Source organism: Gymnoscopelus braueri, assembly GCF_963280865.1.
Source record: "Gymnoscopelus braueri genome assembly, chromosome: 14".
NCBI classification, from domain to species: Eukaryota; Metazoa; Chordata; class Actinopteri; order Myctophiformes; family Myctophidae; genus Gymnoscopelus; species Gymnoscopelus braueri.
In genome coordinates, this window is record NC_137619.1 from 27,585,830 (window position 1) to 27,601,670 (window position 15,841).

The following is a 15,841-nucleotide window of genomic DNA, read 5'->3' on the forward strand; positions in this document are numbered from 1 at the left end:
GGAATGCGACAAAAACAAAAAAATATCCATGAATTCAAGTCTCCATGGGGTGACTAATCGATAGAAAAAGTTATTTTGGGGGTGAACAATCCCTTTAAGGATGCCATCTCATCCAACAGTGACACAGCAGTAGAGAGAACATTTGTTGATGCTCACTTTTGGCCATAATTATGACCTAAGCATGAATGAAAGCTCTGGAGCATTTGTTACATTTGGCTGTTATGAATACAGTAATTTTCAGCACGTTTTGCATTCCAATGGGTGGCATAACTCAATTCCAAACTTGGAAGTTGTCCTGTGAAAATACCCATACAATGAATGTTGCATTACCAAAAATGACCATCAGAGGAAGACAGATTATTACAAATACACCAGGTTTATTTTCTCCTCACAAAACCGTTTTATACAATATCAGTAACATTTCATTGGTCTGAACCAACCTCGCATTACACCACCCAAAAAATAATCACAGGATGGAAAAGACAAACCAAAGTTGTGCTTGCACTGTTAGAGAGTATATCCAGCTGATATAATGCATAATATAGTATACAACAAAAGCAGTCTTTATAAAGGCATTCAAATGCAAGCACAAAAAAAAAAGAAAATAAAAAAACGTAACACTGACAGGTGTCGTAAATTTCTATTCATACAAACAACTAAAATGTACTCATACTAACCAAGTGATGAATGGCAAATATTTGACTAAACCATTTAATAAATTGAAAACGTTCTTTAAAAAAAAAATCTAAAACAATTTTCTTTTTGATGAGAAATGGCACCAACAGTTTGCAACAAACAACTTCACTGGCACGATGTATGTCAACAGCTGCTTTTTTTTTTACATTTGTCGGATACTAAATATCTATCAGGAAGACACTAGAACATGGCAACTTACACAAGATTCAATCAGATTCACTAGCCAAAAATGTGACCTCTTCAATACCTGTACCCTCATCAGCGTTCCTTCCAAATCAAAGGAATATTAACGCAGAACAATTCCAGACCGAAAGGTGAAGCTTCATCTAAAACTACAACTAGACAACAGACACGATAGGTACAAACATGATAACCATGGGGAAGACACCGGATTAAACCTCGACTTTCGAATGAAAGCCATCTGTGAAACTGACCCAACCTTCCTTACATTCTGAGAAATCACTGACAAGAAGTGGCAGGAAAACCCAAGAGGCAGTCTCCTCTACCTCCAGGCAACAAAGACACATGTATGAGGTTTGCATTCTGTGACTAATAAAACAGAGAAATTTATATTTGATCAGATGTTTTTTTACATGCATTACACAGAATTATCCAAATCATTGGTCGATTTTACTGAATCAGTGGTTCTCAAATTGAGGGTGTTCTGGAGGGTCCCCAACAAAATTATTGATATACCGGTAGTTAAGAACCAAATGAACCCTTGCGGGTCTGGAGCTCCAGTTGTACACACCCAGAGTTAAATAACACTAAGGTTTTCACAGGGTAGACTCGGTTCCCAAACAAGTGTCTAGTTCTGAGCATGTAAAAATGGAACCTCTCAGAGTTATGGGGGCCTAATGCATATCAAATTGGGGGTCCTTGAAATTAAAAGGCTTGAGAACCACTTAGGTAGACAGCCAACCCATCCAAGATGATGTTCAAGTGCTCCTTTAAGTTGAAGTAGACCAACAATCCATCGTAATAGTAAGTCAATGTCGCAGAGTGTATAAAACACATCCTCAGCATGTTAGTATACTACAGAGATGTGCGTCATGGTCCATATTGCATCACAAAGCCTCGTTAAAAAGTCACCGGTCACGGAACAACTCTTAATGCTAACCAGCTGAATATATAGGAAGTATTCAAGGGCCTCATTTATTTAGTCCACCAAATATATCAGGATACATTCAAAATGTATTTTATATTTAGCATGAACAAGCATAGATTTATGATTTTCATAATAAAAAACAAAAAGGTGGTTAAGTAATATTTCATGGTTAAAACAAAAAGTTTATATTCTGATTGTAATCATTGCTATATAGAGTGTTTGTTCAGTAACAGTGGTCTCTTAGTAAACTATATTTTCAGGTCGGTTGCCAATTTTATCCAATCAGGATAGAGTACACATTTGTGAGGTTCAAATGTATAGGTTTCGAGTTCCTGTTTTGTCTCCTCATTTCTTTGTGCCATCACTTCCAAATTGACTTGTTTATCATGTACGAGTTCTCTATCCTGATAGGATAAATTTGGTACCTGAATGTATTTTCCATTTACTAAAGAGCTGGAGAGACAGGGGACAACCCTGTAACTGAACAGTCTATAGTATAATGATTACTATCGGAATATAGTTATTTAACATTAAAATATAAGTTACTGCACCTTTAAATGGATATCAGTTTTCATTTTTGGTATCGCCGTACTAGTTGCAAGAAATATATATAAAAAGGTTGATATTAGAGACCGTTTTAGTTTTCAAGTCCAATTTGAACTTGAACAGAAGCTTTATGCACCTTTTAAGGGCCCCAGGAGACTCAAGTAGATTAGCTTGAGTCACCTCAACTCACACTAATGTACACGGGGCAACACTGCACGTTTGAGTCTTCCTAGGTTTCATTTGCACCTGGTGAACTTTATCTAATACACATCAAGTATTCCAACCGCTGGTAACGCTGACAGCTGCTCTAATCTACCACAAATATTTCATGCCACACCTGTGCTGCATGTGTAGCCCCACTGCGAACCCATGTCAGCTGCATTCCCTCTCCAGTTTCTCCATTAAAGAAAACAAAAAACAAAAACAAAGCATACATCAGGCAGGCGAGGAACGGCTAAAATTCTGCAGCTCTCCTAAAATGGAAAGCAAATACTGATTGTTCCTTTTTTTTTTGCTGCTTTAGAGCTGATATTCTCTGTGTGTCATAGTATGAAGCGTATGTGAGTGCATACAAATTTACAAAAACAAACAAAAGTTCCACCGGTTCCATGGGGTCTGAATTAAATAACTGTTGAGTGAGTTTAGATTGTGGCTGTGGATCTTCTACTTGGGGGGGGGGGGGGTTCGTTGATTGGTCACAAAATGGTAGGTGGTTGGGCAGCGCTCTCCAGTTGGGCTGCAATTGTTCTAGATCATGGTCCTAAAGGCGAATGAGAGTGCCGCACCCAGCGCCAGTCCAAGGGACAGGAAGAAGGCCATGATGGCTCCAGCTGTCTCTGCTTCATGCTGCGCCACCTTCCTGTATGGAGACACCAGAGGGACAACCTCATTAGGACTGGGCTATTCCAACTGAAGGTGGTGAATCAAGGTGGTCAAGAATCAACTTTATTGTCACATGAAGTGGGTGAGATATGTTTTTGTGCAAGCTCCATCATTTTGTTGTTTTTCAGAAAAGGGAGAAGAAGAAAAGGGAGGGGGGACAGGGAGAAAAAAAATGAGTCTGTCCTAGACTAAGAATCTTCAAAGTCAGCTGAAAGTGTACATTTTACAAAAAACTGGACAACAATCATCTGTGTGGGACCAATTTAGATAGAGACCCCCATGTAGTGTTGGGTGTACATCAAAGCAGTAGAACTTCTATGCACAAACACTTGAAGCGAAAGCTTCCTAGAGCACTTTGTCAAGATGGCAGCAAGACAGCATCGTAAAAACATTTAATTTGAGTCCCCACCCTTTCTTTTAGTAACAGTAATTTTTGCACCGCTGCTAACGTTAACATTAAACCACGGTTATGTATCTCCCAGTCATTGGCGGATACATAACATGTGACTGGGCCTGGCAAAATTTGGTTGGGCCAGAGTTTTTTTTAAACAAGCTTAGATATTATAATGACCAGTGGACGTTATGACAAAACAATATTTCAATGTCCATTTAGCTGCTTTCCACGAGCGGCATGGAAAAAAATGGATCAGCGTGTATTTTTAGCAGAGCAGGCACGCTCACCACTTCTGGGACGGGTCTGAAACGTATCTGTTGGAATCACAAGCATCCTCAGCGGATTTCATGAATCTCATACGGTGCAGAAAGAAGTTTATCTAGATCTATCCCTGCCATGCGCCATCTGACGTTTTTCGGCCATTTGATATTTTCTGTCGACTTTCAAAAAAAGTCATGTATGAGCGGGGAAATGGCTTAAACTAGATGGTTACCGTAATGGTAATTACAGACGGTTGTCCTTGCCCCACACTGATGCAAAAACACATTTGCCAGTGATTGTCTAAACTGCATATTACTCCAGTGATAAATAAATCCACAAATGTTGTTTGATGTTCGTTAGTTTTTTTTAAAGGCTCAATTCTGGCAAGTTTGTTTTGTACTTACTTGGGTCCAAAGCACATGCATAGGCTGGCCAGGTATCCATTGGAAAAGGCGAATACGATCATGAAGATGATGTACCAGGCGTCATGGCCAAACCACACAGGGAGGTAGTGACGAGGCTGCACGTTACACAGCATGAACAGAGGTACAAAGACCAACCGAGAGGCACACAGGATGGGTAGCCAGTTACTGTCCTTACCCGGCTGGGGAGAGAGAGTGATAGAAAGGTTAGAGTTTTACTGTGCATCTTTTTTTTTCATCAGTTATTGAAATCACAATAAAAAGAAAATGTGAAAACAAATTGCTTGTTTGGGAAAAGATTGTGTCCAATTACATAGCCAAATCCTCATTATCTGTCTATTATAGTATACACAGGTTTGTTTATATTTCTAAGATTTTAAAGTATCTTTTGAAAGGTGTCTGAGATAAACGGTACAACAATGATCCATGCTACAATTTAACCTGCATAAATGCAATTCTCTCGCTTTCCATGCAGGAAAAGAAAAAGAACTACCATAGCTGTTAACCACTAGAACCCTACATACTTTGTTGACTGGGGTCCCCCAGGGATCCCTACTAGATCCTCTGGTCTTTCACTCTACACCAACATCACGCGTTAGATTGTCTATTTCGCCAAATGTTTGCCACAGAATAGGGATGCTAGGGTTCAAGTTGTTAAGAAGAAAGCAAAGCACTGACACACTTTTACATTAAGCGATAGAGTGATGATTTACTTTGCCTGAATATGGTAAATCAGCAGTGGTGACCCGTCAATAGAGGGCACTAGTGTGCAGCACCACCTCTCTTAAACCTAGATCATCCTTGAATAAATATTACTTTAAAATATATTCTATATATATTTTTTAAATGATCAAACCAACAAGGTAAATATTATATAGTTAATGACTAGTGAGTGAAATATATAATCTACCATAAAATGTAGATACAAACCGTTCTACTGTGCCTAAACTTAATGCTGTGTGTGCAAAAATCTTTACCATTGACTCGCAATGTTAGTTCGTGCATAGTTCACTCTTCAATGCACTACCAAAATGCTTAAGTAGAATACAGCAGTATTTTATTATTAACTCAGTGCCACACAACGAGATATCCCGAGTTTTTTCTGAATGCCCTCAGTGCCAAAACGAGAAATCCAGAGTTTTAAAAAAAAACGTTTTTTTTTAAATAAAATGTTCAGAACCCAAGATATCATTATCTGAAGATTTGCAGCTCCATCCACTCTTAGTTTAACTTATAACTGAAAAAGGCTGTATCTCGCTTCCTAAGCACTTTTTTTTTACTAAAAAAAAATTGCTGGCACAGTATGAACATATTTTTTTATTTCATTGGCACTGAGACAGTTAACCAAAAAAGGTACAAAAAGGTGTAGTACTTAAATCTAAATGTTTGCTCATGCCATTAATTATGTCTGTCTTTCACAAATGAATGACTACTACTAAGGCAGGGCCTATCAAAATAAACTAGAGTGATAAACATAGTACATGTTATTGTTGGCCCGATTTTTGGTGTAGCACTCCCCGGGGGAAAAAATCCACCAGCCGCTACTGTAAATCAGCACATGGATATGGAACAGCTGACTCTTGGCATTTGTTATCTGCACTTGTAGCCTGAGATGCCTCAGTAGAAAACAGCTCTGCCCTGGTCTTCAACTCCCAACTCAGAAACTGCCTTAATCCTCTCTACTCCTGCATTCCAATGAAGAGCAGGCTAGGCTAACAAACTACCCACTTTGTAAAGGCAGAGCTTAAACACATGTTTTTTTTTAAGGATTATGCAGACGGACGTTCTCAACAGACCCAAAGTCATAGTTTGGTTATTTGAGGTAGGTTTGAGTGCAAGTATGGGGAAACTAATGTAAGAACTTTCAGTGTTTGATCAAATTGTTGTTTTATTTTTATTTTTCTAGCAAGAGCGGAATACATTGAGTGTGCTATTCTCACACAAAACAACGGAAACCAAAAGGTTATCAGTCAGCAAGGTCATTCTGACCAGAGACATGGAAAGTCCTTCATTCATCCGTGCTCCAGAACTGACTCAGAATTAATGAAAATTATGCAATCATGAAAAATGGGCTCGAAACTGTAGCGGACAGCAGCATGGATAATTAAATGGTGAATTGAAACCATGGAATTTTATTTGTACCATATCTGGAATGTTATGCTTTGCTAGAAAAACACTATGTGTGAAAGCTCTACTCTCTCCCTAAACACAAACATCCCCATACGCCAGTTTAAAAAAAAACTCACAAAAAAAGTCACTCCTTCACAAAGCAGTTCTGTAGCATCCTTTCCAAAACAAATCTCTGACCTACACTTGTGGTTTGCTTGTTTGCCTCAGTGCTTTACTGATTTTCTCCAGAGTCTGGATGTGCACACATTTTTCCACGATTCCACTTAAGTGTCCCTCCCCAGTGACATAACTAATCCTGCAACTGTCACAACTGTCACAGCCAGTTGATTGCACAAAATTGACAGCGTGTGTGGGTGGTGTTCGTAGTACAATATATGAAGAAAACCAGAATCAGCCTACATATTGTTATCTAGCACATTTTTTTGTGAATATAACATTAGTTTGACTAATCTGTATGGTAGAGTATGTTAATACAATACAAATAGAACATCTGCAGTGGTTGGAGGTAGTCTCCCTGCTCTTCTATTGAGAAATGTCTCTTTCTGAACTTAATTTGTGCAGTGGTTAACAACAAACACCCTCACTACATGAATAAAACCATAGTACAGTAAGTAAAAGCATAGTTATAGAACACTCATGTATCTCTGTGTATGCTTGTGCATAGTAGGACCACTACTGGTTGACGAGTGGTTTTGCCTGAAACTCAAAGAGCAACATCTCCCCTCCCCAAAGCGGGTCTTGGCTCACTCAGATTTTGTCTCCTGTGCAGGTGACCTGGGTTTGAATCCTGGGAAGGATAGAAATCTTACGGATTGCAGCTTTAAAAGATTCTTAAAAGACAAGTTATTGTAAACAAAAATATTGTTTTAACTGTGTCGGGGGTGAACTTGTTGACACAGCTGGATGAGCATACTGTAGATGCATGCTGTACATCAAGTACATCTCTTAACTTTACTTTGCCACGCTGGTGAAAACAACCCAACCTTCAACTAGAAGAAATCTGAAAAATACCCGATACGAAAACGCAGGTGCCAAATGTCTATGTCATCTGCGCTGTTGACATGAATGCTAAAGTAACGTCTTGTAGACGTTAGGAAACGTATAATGCTGCAGATGTTCTCATGGGATCCTAGCCAGACCTACAAATACCCCCCCCCCCTCATATAACTGACAAGAAAACTGTTAACGCAGGATTTGTGGTTTGGTTGTGAAAGTGAGGAAATAGCCAGCACACAATGAATGTCCTTTTCACATGGTTTTATTTACCTCTCACGGACAGAAACGGACACGTTTCAACCAAAGAGGTCTTCCTCAGCGTTGTGTCAAGACAACATGAAGTGAGGTATAAATAGTATATGATGCAATCAAGTCCAAATGAATACAGGTGCCAACTGTCATCACCTTGAAAGCTAACGATGAAGACTCGATATTATTCATAGGGTACCAGGAAAGGACAGATGCCAAGTGAAATAATAATGTTATTACATATACAATTCTTAAGATCACACAGAGCCAACTCTATATGCATAATACAGGCCACTACAGTGCTTACTAGGTGCCTGAAAGGTTAGTCAACCTAACAAACAAGTGACTAGTGAGATTCAACAGTACATATGACAGATATAAATATGACAGCTGCGGGTGATGTCTGTACTCTGAGGTTTCAGGGGATAGAGGTGGTCAGCCCCTTAAAGAGAGGTGGTGATAGGGACAAATTATTACTCCAGAGGAAGGCCTACTGGATTCACACGCTACAGACAGAGCACCCAAAGAGTCTCAATGAGGAGCTTCTATTGAGCTGCTATTTGTAAAGTGTCAGATATTCAGTCAGCCACATTGGCAATTTTTATTATGTACTGTTGAATCTCACGAGTCACTTGTTTGTTAGGTTGACTAACCTTTCAGGCACCTAGTAGGCCCTGTAGTGGCCAGTATTATGTATATAGAGTTGGCTCTGTGTGATCTTATGAATTGTATAATTGAATTAGTATTTCACATGTGTCTTTTCCTGGTACCCTATGATATCGAGTCTTCATTGTTAGCTTTCAAGGTGATGACAGTTGGCACCTGTATTCATTTGGACTTGATTGCATCATATACTATTTATACCTCACTTCATGCTGTCTTGACACAAAGAAGGAAGACCTGTTTGGTTGAAACACGTCCGTTGTTTCTGTCCGTGAGAGGTAATAAAACCATGTGAAAAGGACATTCATTGTGTGCTGGCTATTTCCTCACTTTCAGGTCATGTTTTGACCGTACATTCAGTGATTCGAATGATAGGTTCAGTCAGTCAATCACTCCCATTACACCAGCTGTCGCACAGGGCAACAACAAAGTCCCTCCACTTCTTGTTTCTTGAGGCTTCTTCTCCATGCACAATTGCAGATAAAATGTATATAGGTGCATTACATTTTGTTGTACAAATGAGTAAAGATTAACAATACTATTAACTATTGTCAATTGGCATAACTACATTGGCACAACTACATCTAACACACTGATTTTAACCTCAATATACCTGCAAATTAACTCACAAAATTTGCCTAGGGTTTATTTCACTTTAAACAAACACCCGAGAGGGTACACACAACTTATAAATGAATTATATGCTTCATGTTAATGATCCTCATCTTTGATTTTTTTTTTAAAGATAATCTCCTCTCCTCGTGGAAGATAATTGGTGTGACAACAGCAGATCCCGGTTCCAGTAAATAAAGACTGAATTGTGTAATTTTGAACGTGTAAAGTGAAATGTATCAAGGACAGCTTTTGTCTGTAAATAAGCGACACCTACAAGTGTTCTTGCTACTATATTGGTATTCTTTTTTTTCTATGTTGGTATTTGTGCTCTGGTGTCATGCCGTTGCTACTGACCCACATACAGACAGCCGTCAGGCTCCTTCCAACCCAGTCCATCACGTTGAAGAGCAGGAAACATGAGACGGGGATGAAGTACGTGTCTGCAATGGGGCGGAACACAAAACAAAAGAGTCATCATCAAACAGCAGAGAGACTGCAGGCCTGAGTCCTCAAGAACGTCAGCTAATTAGAGATAATGAGCAGTCGGCACAGTAAACATTTCTGGTTCACAGACTACAGGCTGGTTACATGGTCAGCCTTAATGACCTTAGCTCTGCGCGTCAGACATAGTTGTAAGGAGCTCGATTTATGACAAATACACCATATCAGTCAGAAATGAAAGAATATCTAAGTTAGGTTACCAAGAATGGGACTGTATTGAAGACATTAGAAGCTTGCAAAGCCTCATGGTACAGCGCTGTACACCAGTGAGAAGCGAGCCTTACCCCAGGACCCATTATTAGCTATCGTGGACTTGACATCCACTGTGACAGCAGGGAACGTTCCAATGGTAATGGTGAAGATTAAACACACAGACATGGCCGTCACCCAGATCTGGTTAGAGGGGAACAGGACATACACCATGAATGAACACCAACATAATTTTTTTAAAGAAATATTGTGAAAGCTCTACTCTGTCCCTAAACACATGATTAAATCAAGTTTTTTTCCCCAGCCATTGAAATGACCATTAACGAGAGCCAAAGCTTGCTTGAAATTTGGGGTAAGTCCCCAAAAAGCCCCCATTTAGTGTAAAAAAATGTTTAAGGTGATTTTAGTGATTTTAGTGAAAGTACGATTTACAGTCCACTTTCTCCAGTTGCTCCCCATTCATTTAGAATGGTGACTAAAATGTGTTAATATTTGTGTGGCACTGTCGTCAACCAACTAGCAGTGCAGCTGAATGATTAGCTGAGATGCCGTCGGTTCAATTGTTCAGTTTTCAGTTGATGAGATAAAAGTTTAAAAAAATATATTATAAACAAAAGACGACAGAAAACAGCAATTCAACACAATTCAGTATATACTGTACAACAACACAATCCACTGCACAGTGGACTCATAATTGGCAGCCAACACTATACCTTAAGCTGGCAAGTTAATGTACCGTATTTATGCAGCAGTTATACACTATGTACCGTACTTATGCAGCAGTTATACACTATTTAAAAATAACAGTGTTAAGAAATCTGTCTTGGGGGTAGTGGATTAGATGAGTCAACCACATAATCGCAATGTCCCAGTTTGATTCCAGCTGGATGGTTTTGAGGGAATCCTTCTTATGTTCCAGTAAGGGAAAAGGCTGTTATTTAAGAAAGATTATTGGCTAGGCAGAATCCGTAGTGCTTCCCAGAGTGTGGTGACTGCAAAAGATAGTGAGCAGGGAAAATGTGAGCGAGAGAGGATTTTATTTATCCTCTCAACTGTGTTTGAGATATAGTGATGTAATTATGGTTTCACCATGTGCGTAACAGATGTGTGTTAAGTATTGCCTTGAATGAACTGAGGGAAAACACTTCTATTTATCATGGTTTTGGACTGAGGGTGAGTAACACTCCCTTTTTCTGCACAATTTTGAACAGAGCACAGGGTGGGCTTTGCGGAAGAGGAATATTGCCCAAGATAACTGAAAAGACAGCTTACATAAATATTGGAAAAATGTTAGTTATGACAGGCCATAACTTATTATACCTCCTATTAGTCCACTGTTCTACAGAGGCTGGGGTTTAAGATATGGAGTTGGGCATGAGACCTGGATGCCTGCTTTACAGTATTTATTTGGAGTACAGGCGTAGCCTAAACCTGCCATTAAACTGTATCCCCAGGGGACGTGCCTGTAGATGATCGGTGGCAATCACATAATTGTAATGTCCCCAGCGCATCTGGCCTGGAGAGAAACCTTTGCCTTCTACTGTCCCATGTAAATAACACAATAACGGTCTAAATTTTGTTTCATAAAAATATAGACCTGGTGCAAATCAGATCAGTCTTTTGAGCTTGTAGATCAGTTATTTTGATAAGACGAAGTATATCAGCGTATACACTATGCATGTCACAAATGTATCCCTCAGAGGTTGCTGAAAATGCCAAAACAAACATGGGCTGAAACAACTCGCAGACACACAAATACAATCCAAGTCACATTTCAAGGTAGCGTTGTTGCAATGTGTACAGGGAGGACCTAAACCACTTATGCCCTATATACACTTAGTTGTTCAAATAAAAGCGAAAAAGAATATGCATTTACCTGTTTGAAAATGGCAAAAACTGAAACAACAGGCTTAACCTCCTCTTCTGTCAAACCGACCGCTGGCCGCTTCTCTGGAATACACACACATGCATTATTGCATATTAAACATCTGTCTCAGGAACCAAGTTTGTATGTTTATTATGCTAAATGTTGTGGGCTCAAAATCACAATCAGTTGCCTTGATTTGGGGAAAACAGGCATGTCATTAGATTTGTAACTATCTATTATTTTCTTAGCAATTATTCTTTCTAACTATCACTTTTTTGATTAAAATAAGCAGTTTTGGGTATTATTTTTGTATATCAACGAATCAATGTTTTAAACACAAAAGGTTTGTTTATAATCGACTAAATCGACTAGTATGATATTAACCACTTAACCTTAAACAATGTGTTTTGTCATTTTAAAATCAATTATCGATTATTTTTCATAATCAATTTAATAGATTAGTTTGATTAACTGTTGCACCCATAATCTTATAATCACAGCTACATAACTCTATCATCATGCACCCAACACATTATGCACACACTTGCTCAAACTGATGTTAATGTTGTACATTGTCAAATTCTCAGTTTTACATTCCATTACAATTAGACTCCATGTATGAAATACATGTTTATCAACAAAGTTTATGAAATACACAGGTGTCAATAAAGGTCATCTTTTAAATGAAGCTCATAATTTCCACACCATCAATAAACAATTGTGGAAACTAGAACCTGTTAATAATGATCATACATATTAATCGTGTAGCTCTACCTTTCTTTAGCAGGTCCAGCTTGTTCTCCTCATCAGTGGGTGTCCTGGATCCGCTGCTCTCCGTGTAGTACTGGAAAAACTCCTATATAATAAACAACAACTAACATGATCACACTCCAGTAAGGGACCTATACCTACCTGGCAAAGGAAGGTTTTGCCAAAGACAAAGAAAATATAAAGTGTGGTTTCCATCCCCCATGCGACAGGGATGGGGACTGAATGTTATATTTGACACAGAATGGTGCTTAGGGTTATATTGTGGTAAGCTAATTAGACCCGTGGAAGGCAACAGGTGGGCCATAATTGCCCCCCCACCAGCGATAATATCTGGCCCAGCAAATAATTTTGTAAAGAATTGTCAATATCTGACAGTCCCAAATTATAGGCTACAATAATGTGCAAATAGAAAATCTACCTCCACCTGAAGAAAGCTTATTATACATCCATGGTGTCTTGTACCCAAAGATTAACAGCTTGATCACTGCGCATCGTTACAGTATTGAGGTATACTTTCTATACCATTGGTTCCCAAACGGTGTGCCTTGTCATCATAGGTGATTATTATTTTTTTTTATGTGTGGGAAAAAATAATTATAATGTTAAAAGCCGTTGTGAACATGGCCATTTACAAAATGAAAACGGGTGTGCCGTGAGGTTTTGACTTTTCCATTGGAGCACCCTAGGCAGACAAAGTTTGAAAACCACTGCTCTATATATGAGATTGTTATATCCTCTAATATGAGGAGGTTGCATCCTCTATAAATGAGGTGGTTATACCCTCTATATACAAAGTGGTTTTATATCCTCTATATATGAGGTGGTTTTATACCCTCTATATATGAGGAGGTTATACCCACTATATATGAGGTGGTTATATCCTCTGGGCCAGTGTTGTGGTCTAGGGTTTTTTTCGGAGGTATACTATAATCATTCCCTGCACGAGATGAGCATGGTCGTGGGTATACGCTAGCGCGTTTTCAATGGATGAAATGGTTAGTAGACTGTAGACGCTTTTTCCCCAAAAAATCTACACTGTACACGGCGTATACAGCGGGACACGGTAGAACACACCACTGCTCTGGGCAGTGAAGTAGAACAGATACTCCCAGAGAGAGGAATAGTGTGTTCATGTTATCTGCACACTGTGAGGAACAGAGATATATGGCAACCTCACCATCCTGGGCAGTAAGAGGTAGGAGACGTTGGCCAGCAGGATGACAACGCAGGCTGTGATGAAGTAGCCAAAGGCGCTGTCCTGCAGTTCTGAGCCAGCTGCAGAGACAACAAGACATAGGTGAGAGCACGAACATATGAAATACAGGGACATACAGTATATATATTATATTCATGTCTGTACTCCGTTTTATCCTTATTGACAATTATTCTGATCATGATGTTTATGCAACATTCATGCTAATGAAAGGAACTGGGGGGACGATGTTTGAAACACTAACAAAATATTTTGTCTGTGTATACCAGGTTTTACTACCTTTGTTGGGACAGAAAGGATAGTCCCTGATGGGGACATTGTTCTAGTCTCTATGAGGAAAAATGCTCACTTTTATACAATAAGTAACTTTTGGGTTAGATTCCAATTTTCGAAATATTCGGGAGTTCAGATCTTTTTAATAGAAAATTTGTTTTGAGGTCCCAACATTGATAGTAGGACAAACACGTGCGTGCGAGATACGTACTGGCCAGTGCACATATCATGGAGAAGGCAGCGAATGTGCCGGCCAGCCCTTGCCCACTCATGATGGGTGTGGTATAAGATGCAGGCAGCATCCCAGCCAGTCCGAACAGACTGCTCTGGAGAATCGCACCAAACGCTGGAGGGAAGGAAAGACAAGATTAATAAGGACATAGAGTGTGTATAGTATCTACATATTTCCCCTGGTGGACCCCTGGGGGATGTGGCCACCTCTTGGAAATCAGTCTATGCTGGTGGAAACACTTACATGGGCGCTTTAGTATCAAATCTGATGTATTTGGTGAATGAGGCCCATTGTAACCACAGAAAATAAAAAAAGTCAGAGTGAAATTCAGTGAGTTTTTCCCAATGTAAAATTAAAGACAAATTGTCCCCGGAACAACGGAGGACACATACCATTAATTCATTCAACAAACACTTCTCTTATAAAGACAGACACCACCACATTTTGACCAACATGACCACATTATAGCTTTACAGAAGATTACATTATTTGTGGTACTCAATTAGCCCAGAAGTCATGTTAGTGTGTGTGCGCTCTCACACTATTCTCCAAAACAATGTGCTGGTATCCATATCAAAGCTTTTGGGCTCAAAGCATCCTCCCCTTTAAAAACAAAACTGTCTGTTTTCTGTTAGGATCTGATCTGTGGGTCAGGGCCGGCCCAGGAGGGTGAAGGGAGAAGGGAGAGATAAAGCTTATCCCTGCTGCTTTGTAGGTAATTCCAAATAAACAAACGTAGTAAGACTGAAGAATCTGTGTTTTAAAGCTCAGTATGGCACAGCCAAATCTGTTTGTGTGTGTGTATAAGATGGGAATTTCCTGCCCCAGTTGACTGTGATCACAGTGAGTAAAAATGGAGATAAGTGAGTGCACATGTGCACATGTCTGCGAGTGTGTGTGCTTTGTGGTGTACCAACTTGGTTCAAACATGTTATGTACTAAGCTCGCGGAGGGGAGTTCCCTTCCTCCTGACTCGATTGTCAATAGTGGGAAGCGAGCGCAGCATCTATATACCGTGCGCGTAAATTCATGCATTGGAAAAGTGGGCACTCGGTCGCTCAACTCACAGTTGATGCAGACTATTTTGATCATGGTGAGAGAGAAGAAGGGAAGTGGCGCCACGTCCACCTTCACCAGCACGGCCGTCATCAGGAACACGATCAGGATGACTGTCAGACTTCCTGAGATGCGCAGCTTTTGAGGAATCCTGAAAGAAATGCACAGAAAGAGAGAGACAAATAGTTAGCCTCCATTGTACTAAACTAGTGCAACACCCATTGTCAGAGTAGTGGGAGGCCAGTCTATGATGTCAATCATCTATGGGAGCGTTTGGATATCTCCATATTATGTGCAAGTATCTTCATATATGTGCTTAAAACAGAGCATCGCGATGGCCCTCAACGGGTGTTGACGCGATGTGATTTCTGCCCAGTGCTCTGAATGTCAAAGTGAAGAAATTCAATCAAGCGTGGGTAAACGCCGGGAGTAACTATGACTCTCTTAAGCGTTTCAACCCAGCAGCAAAGCCGATCGAGAGACAGACACACATACAGACATGGATTCATAGATGTTCTCAGCCAGTCTGAGAGCACAAACGTATAAAGAGTAGTGTGAATTCTTGGCTCCAACATCACCAGCCTTACAATCAAATAATTGTGCATAATTCAAAAAGGTCAGAGTGCCAGAGGGTCCCAACCATGGCTGGGAGTGGGTCGTGGGACCATTTTCCCCCACATCCCTAAGATTGTGTTTCAACCAATCAGCGAAGCCGATTGAGAGACAGACACGCAGACAGAGGTCCTTGGATTCATA

At 39.8% G+C, this 15,841-nt stretch overlaps 1 protein-coding gene across 3 annotated transcripts in view; it reads right to left on the reverse strand.

Annotated features, from left to right (window-relative positions):
• Positions 1-357: 357 nt before the first annotated feature.
• Positions 358-15,841, reverse strand: part of LOC308100972 (equilibrative nucleoside transporter 1-like) — a 54,059-nt gene continuing 38,575 nt past the window's right edge. For all 3 annotated transcript variants that reach the window (XM_080450195.1, XM_080450193.1, XM_080450194.1), the window contains exons 5-13: positions 15,097-15,236; positions 14,009-14,143; positions 13,489-13,586; positions 12,315-12,396; positions 11,550-11,623; positions 9,748-9,856; positions 9,317-9,402; positions 4,292-4,491; positions 358-3,209 (exon numbers count right to left, since the gene is read on the reverse strand). In XM_080450195.1, coding sequence (XP_080306321.1) covers positions 3,098-3,209; positions 4,292-4,491; positions 9,317-9,402; positions 9,748-9,856; positions 11,550-11,623; positions 12,315-12,396; positions 13,489-13,586; positions 14,009-14,143; positions 15,097-15,236 — 1,036 coding nt within the window. In that variant the 3' untranslated portion in view covers positions 358-3,097. The remainder of the gene's footprint in view (positions 3,210-4,291; positions 4,492-9,316; positions 9,403-9,747; positions 9,857-11,549; positions 11,624-12,314; positions 12,397-13,488; positions 13,587-14,008; positions 14,144-15,096; positions 15,237-15,841) is intronic.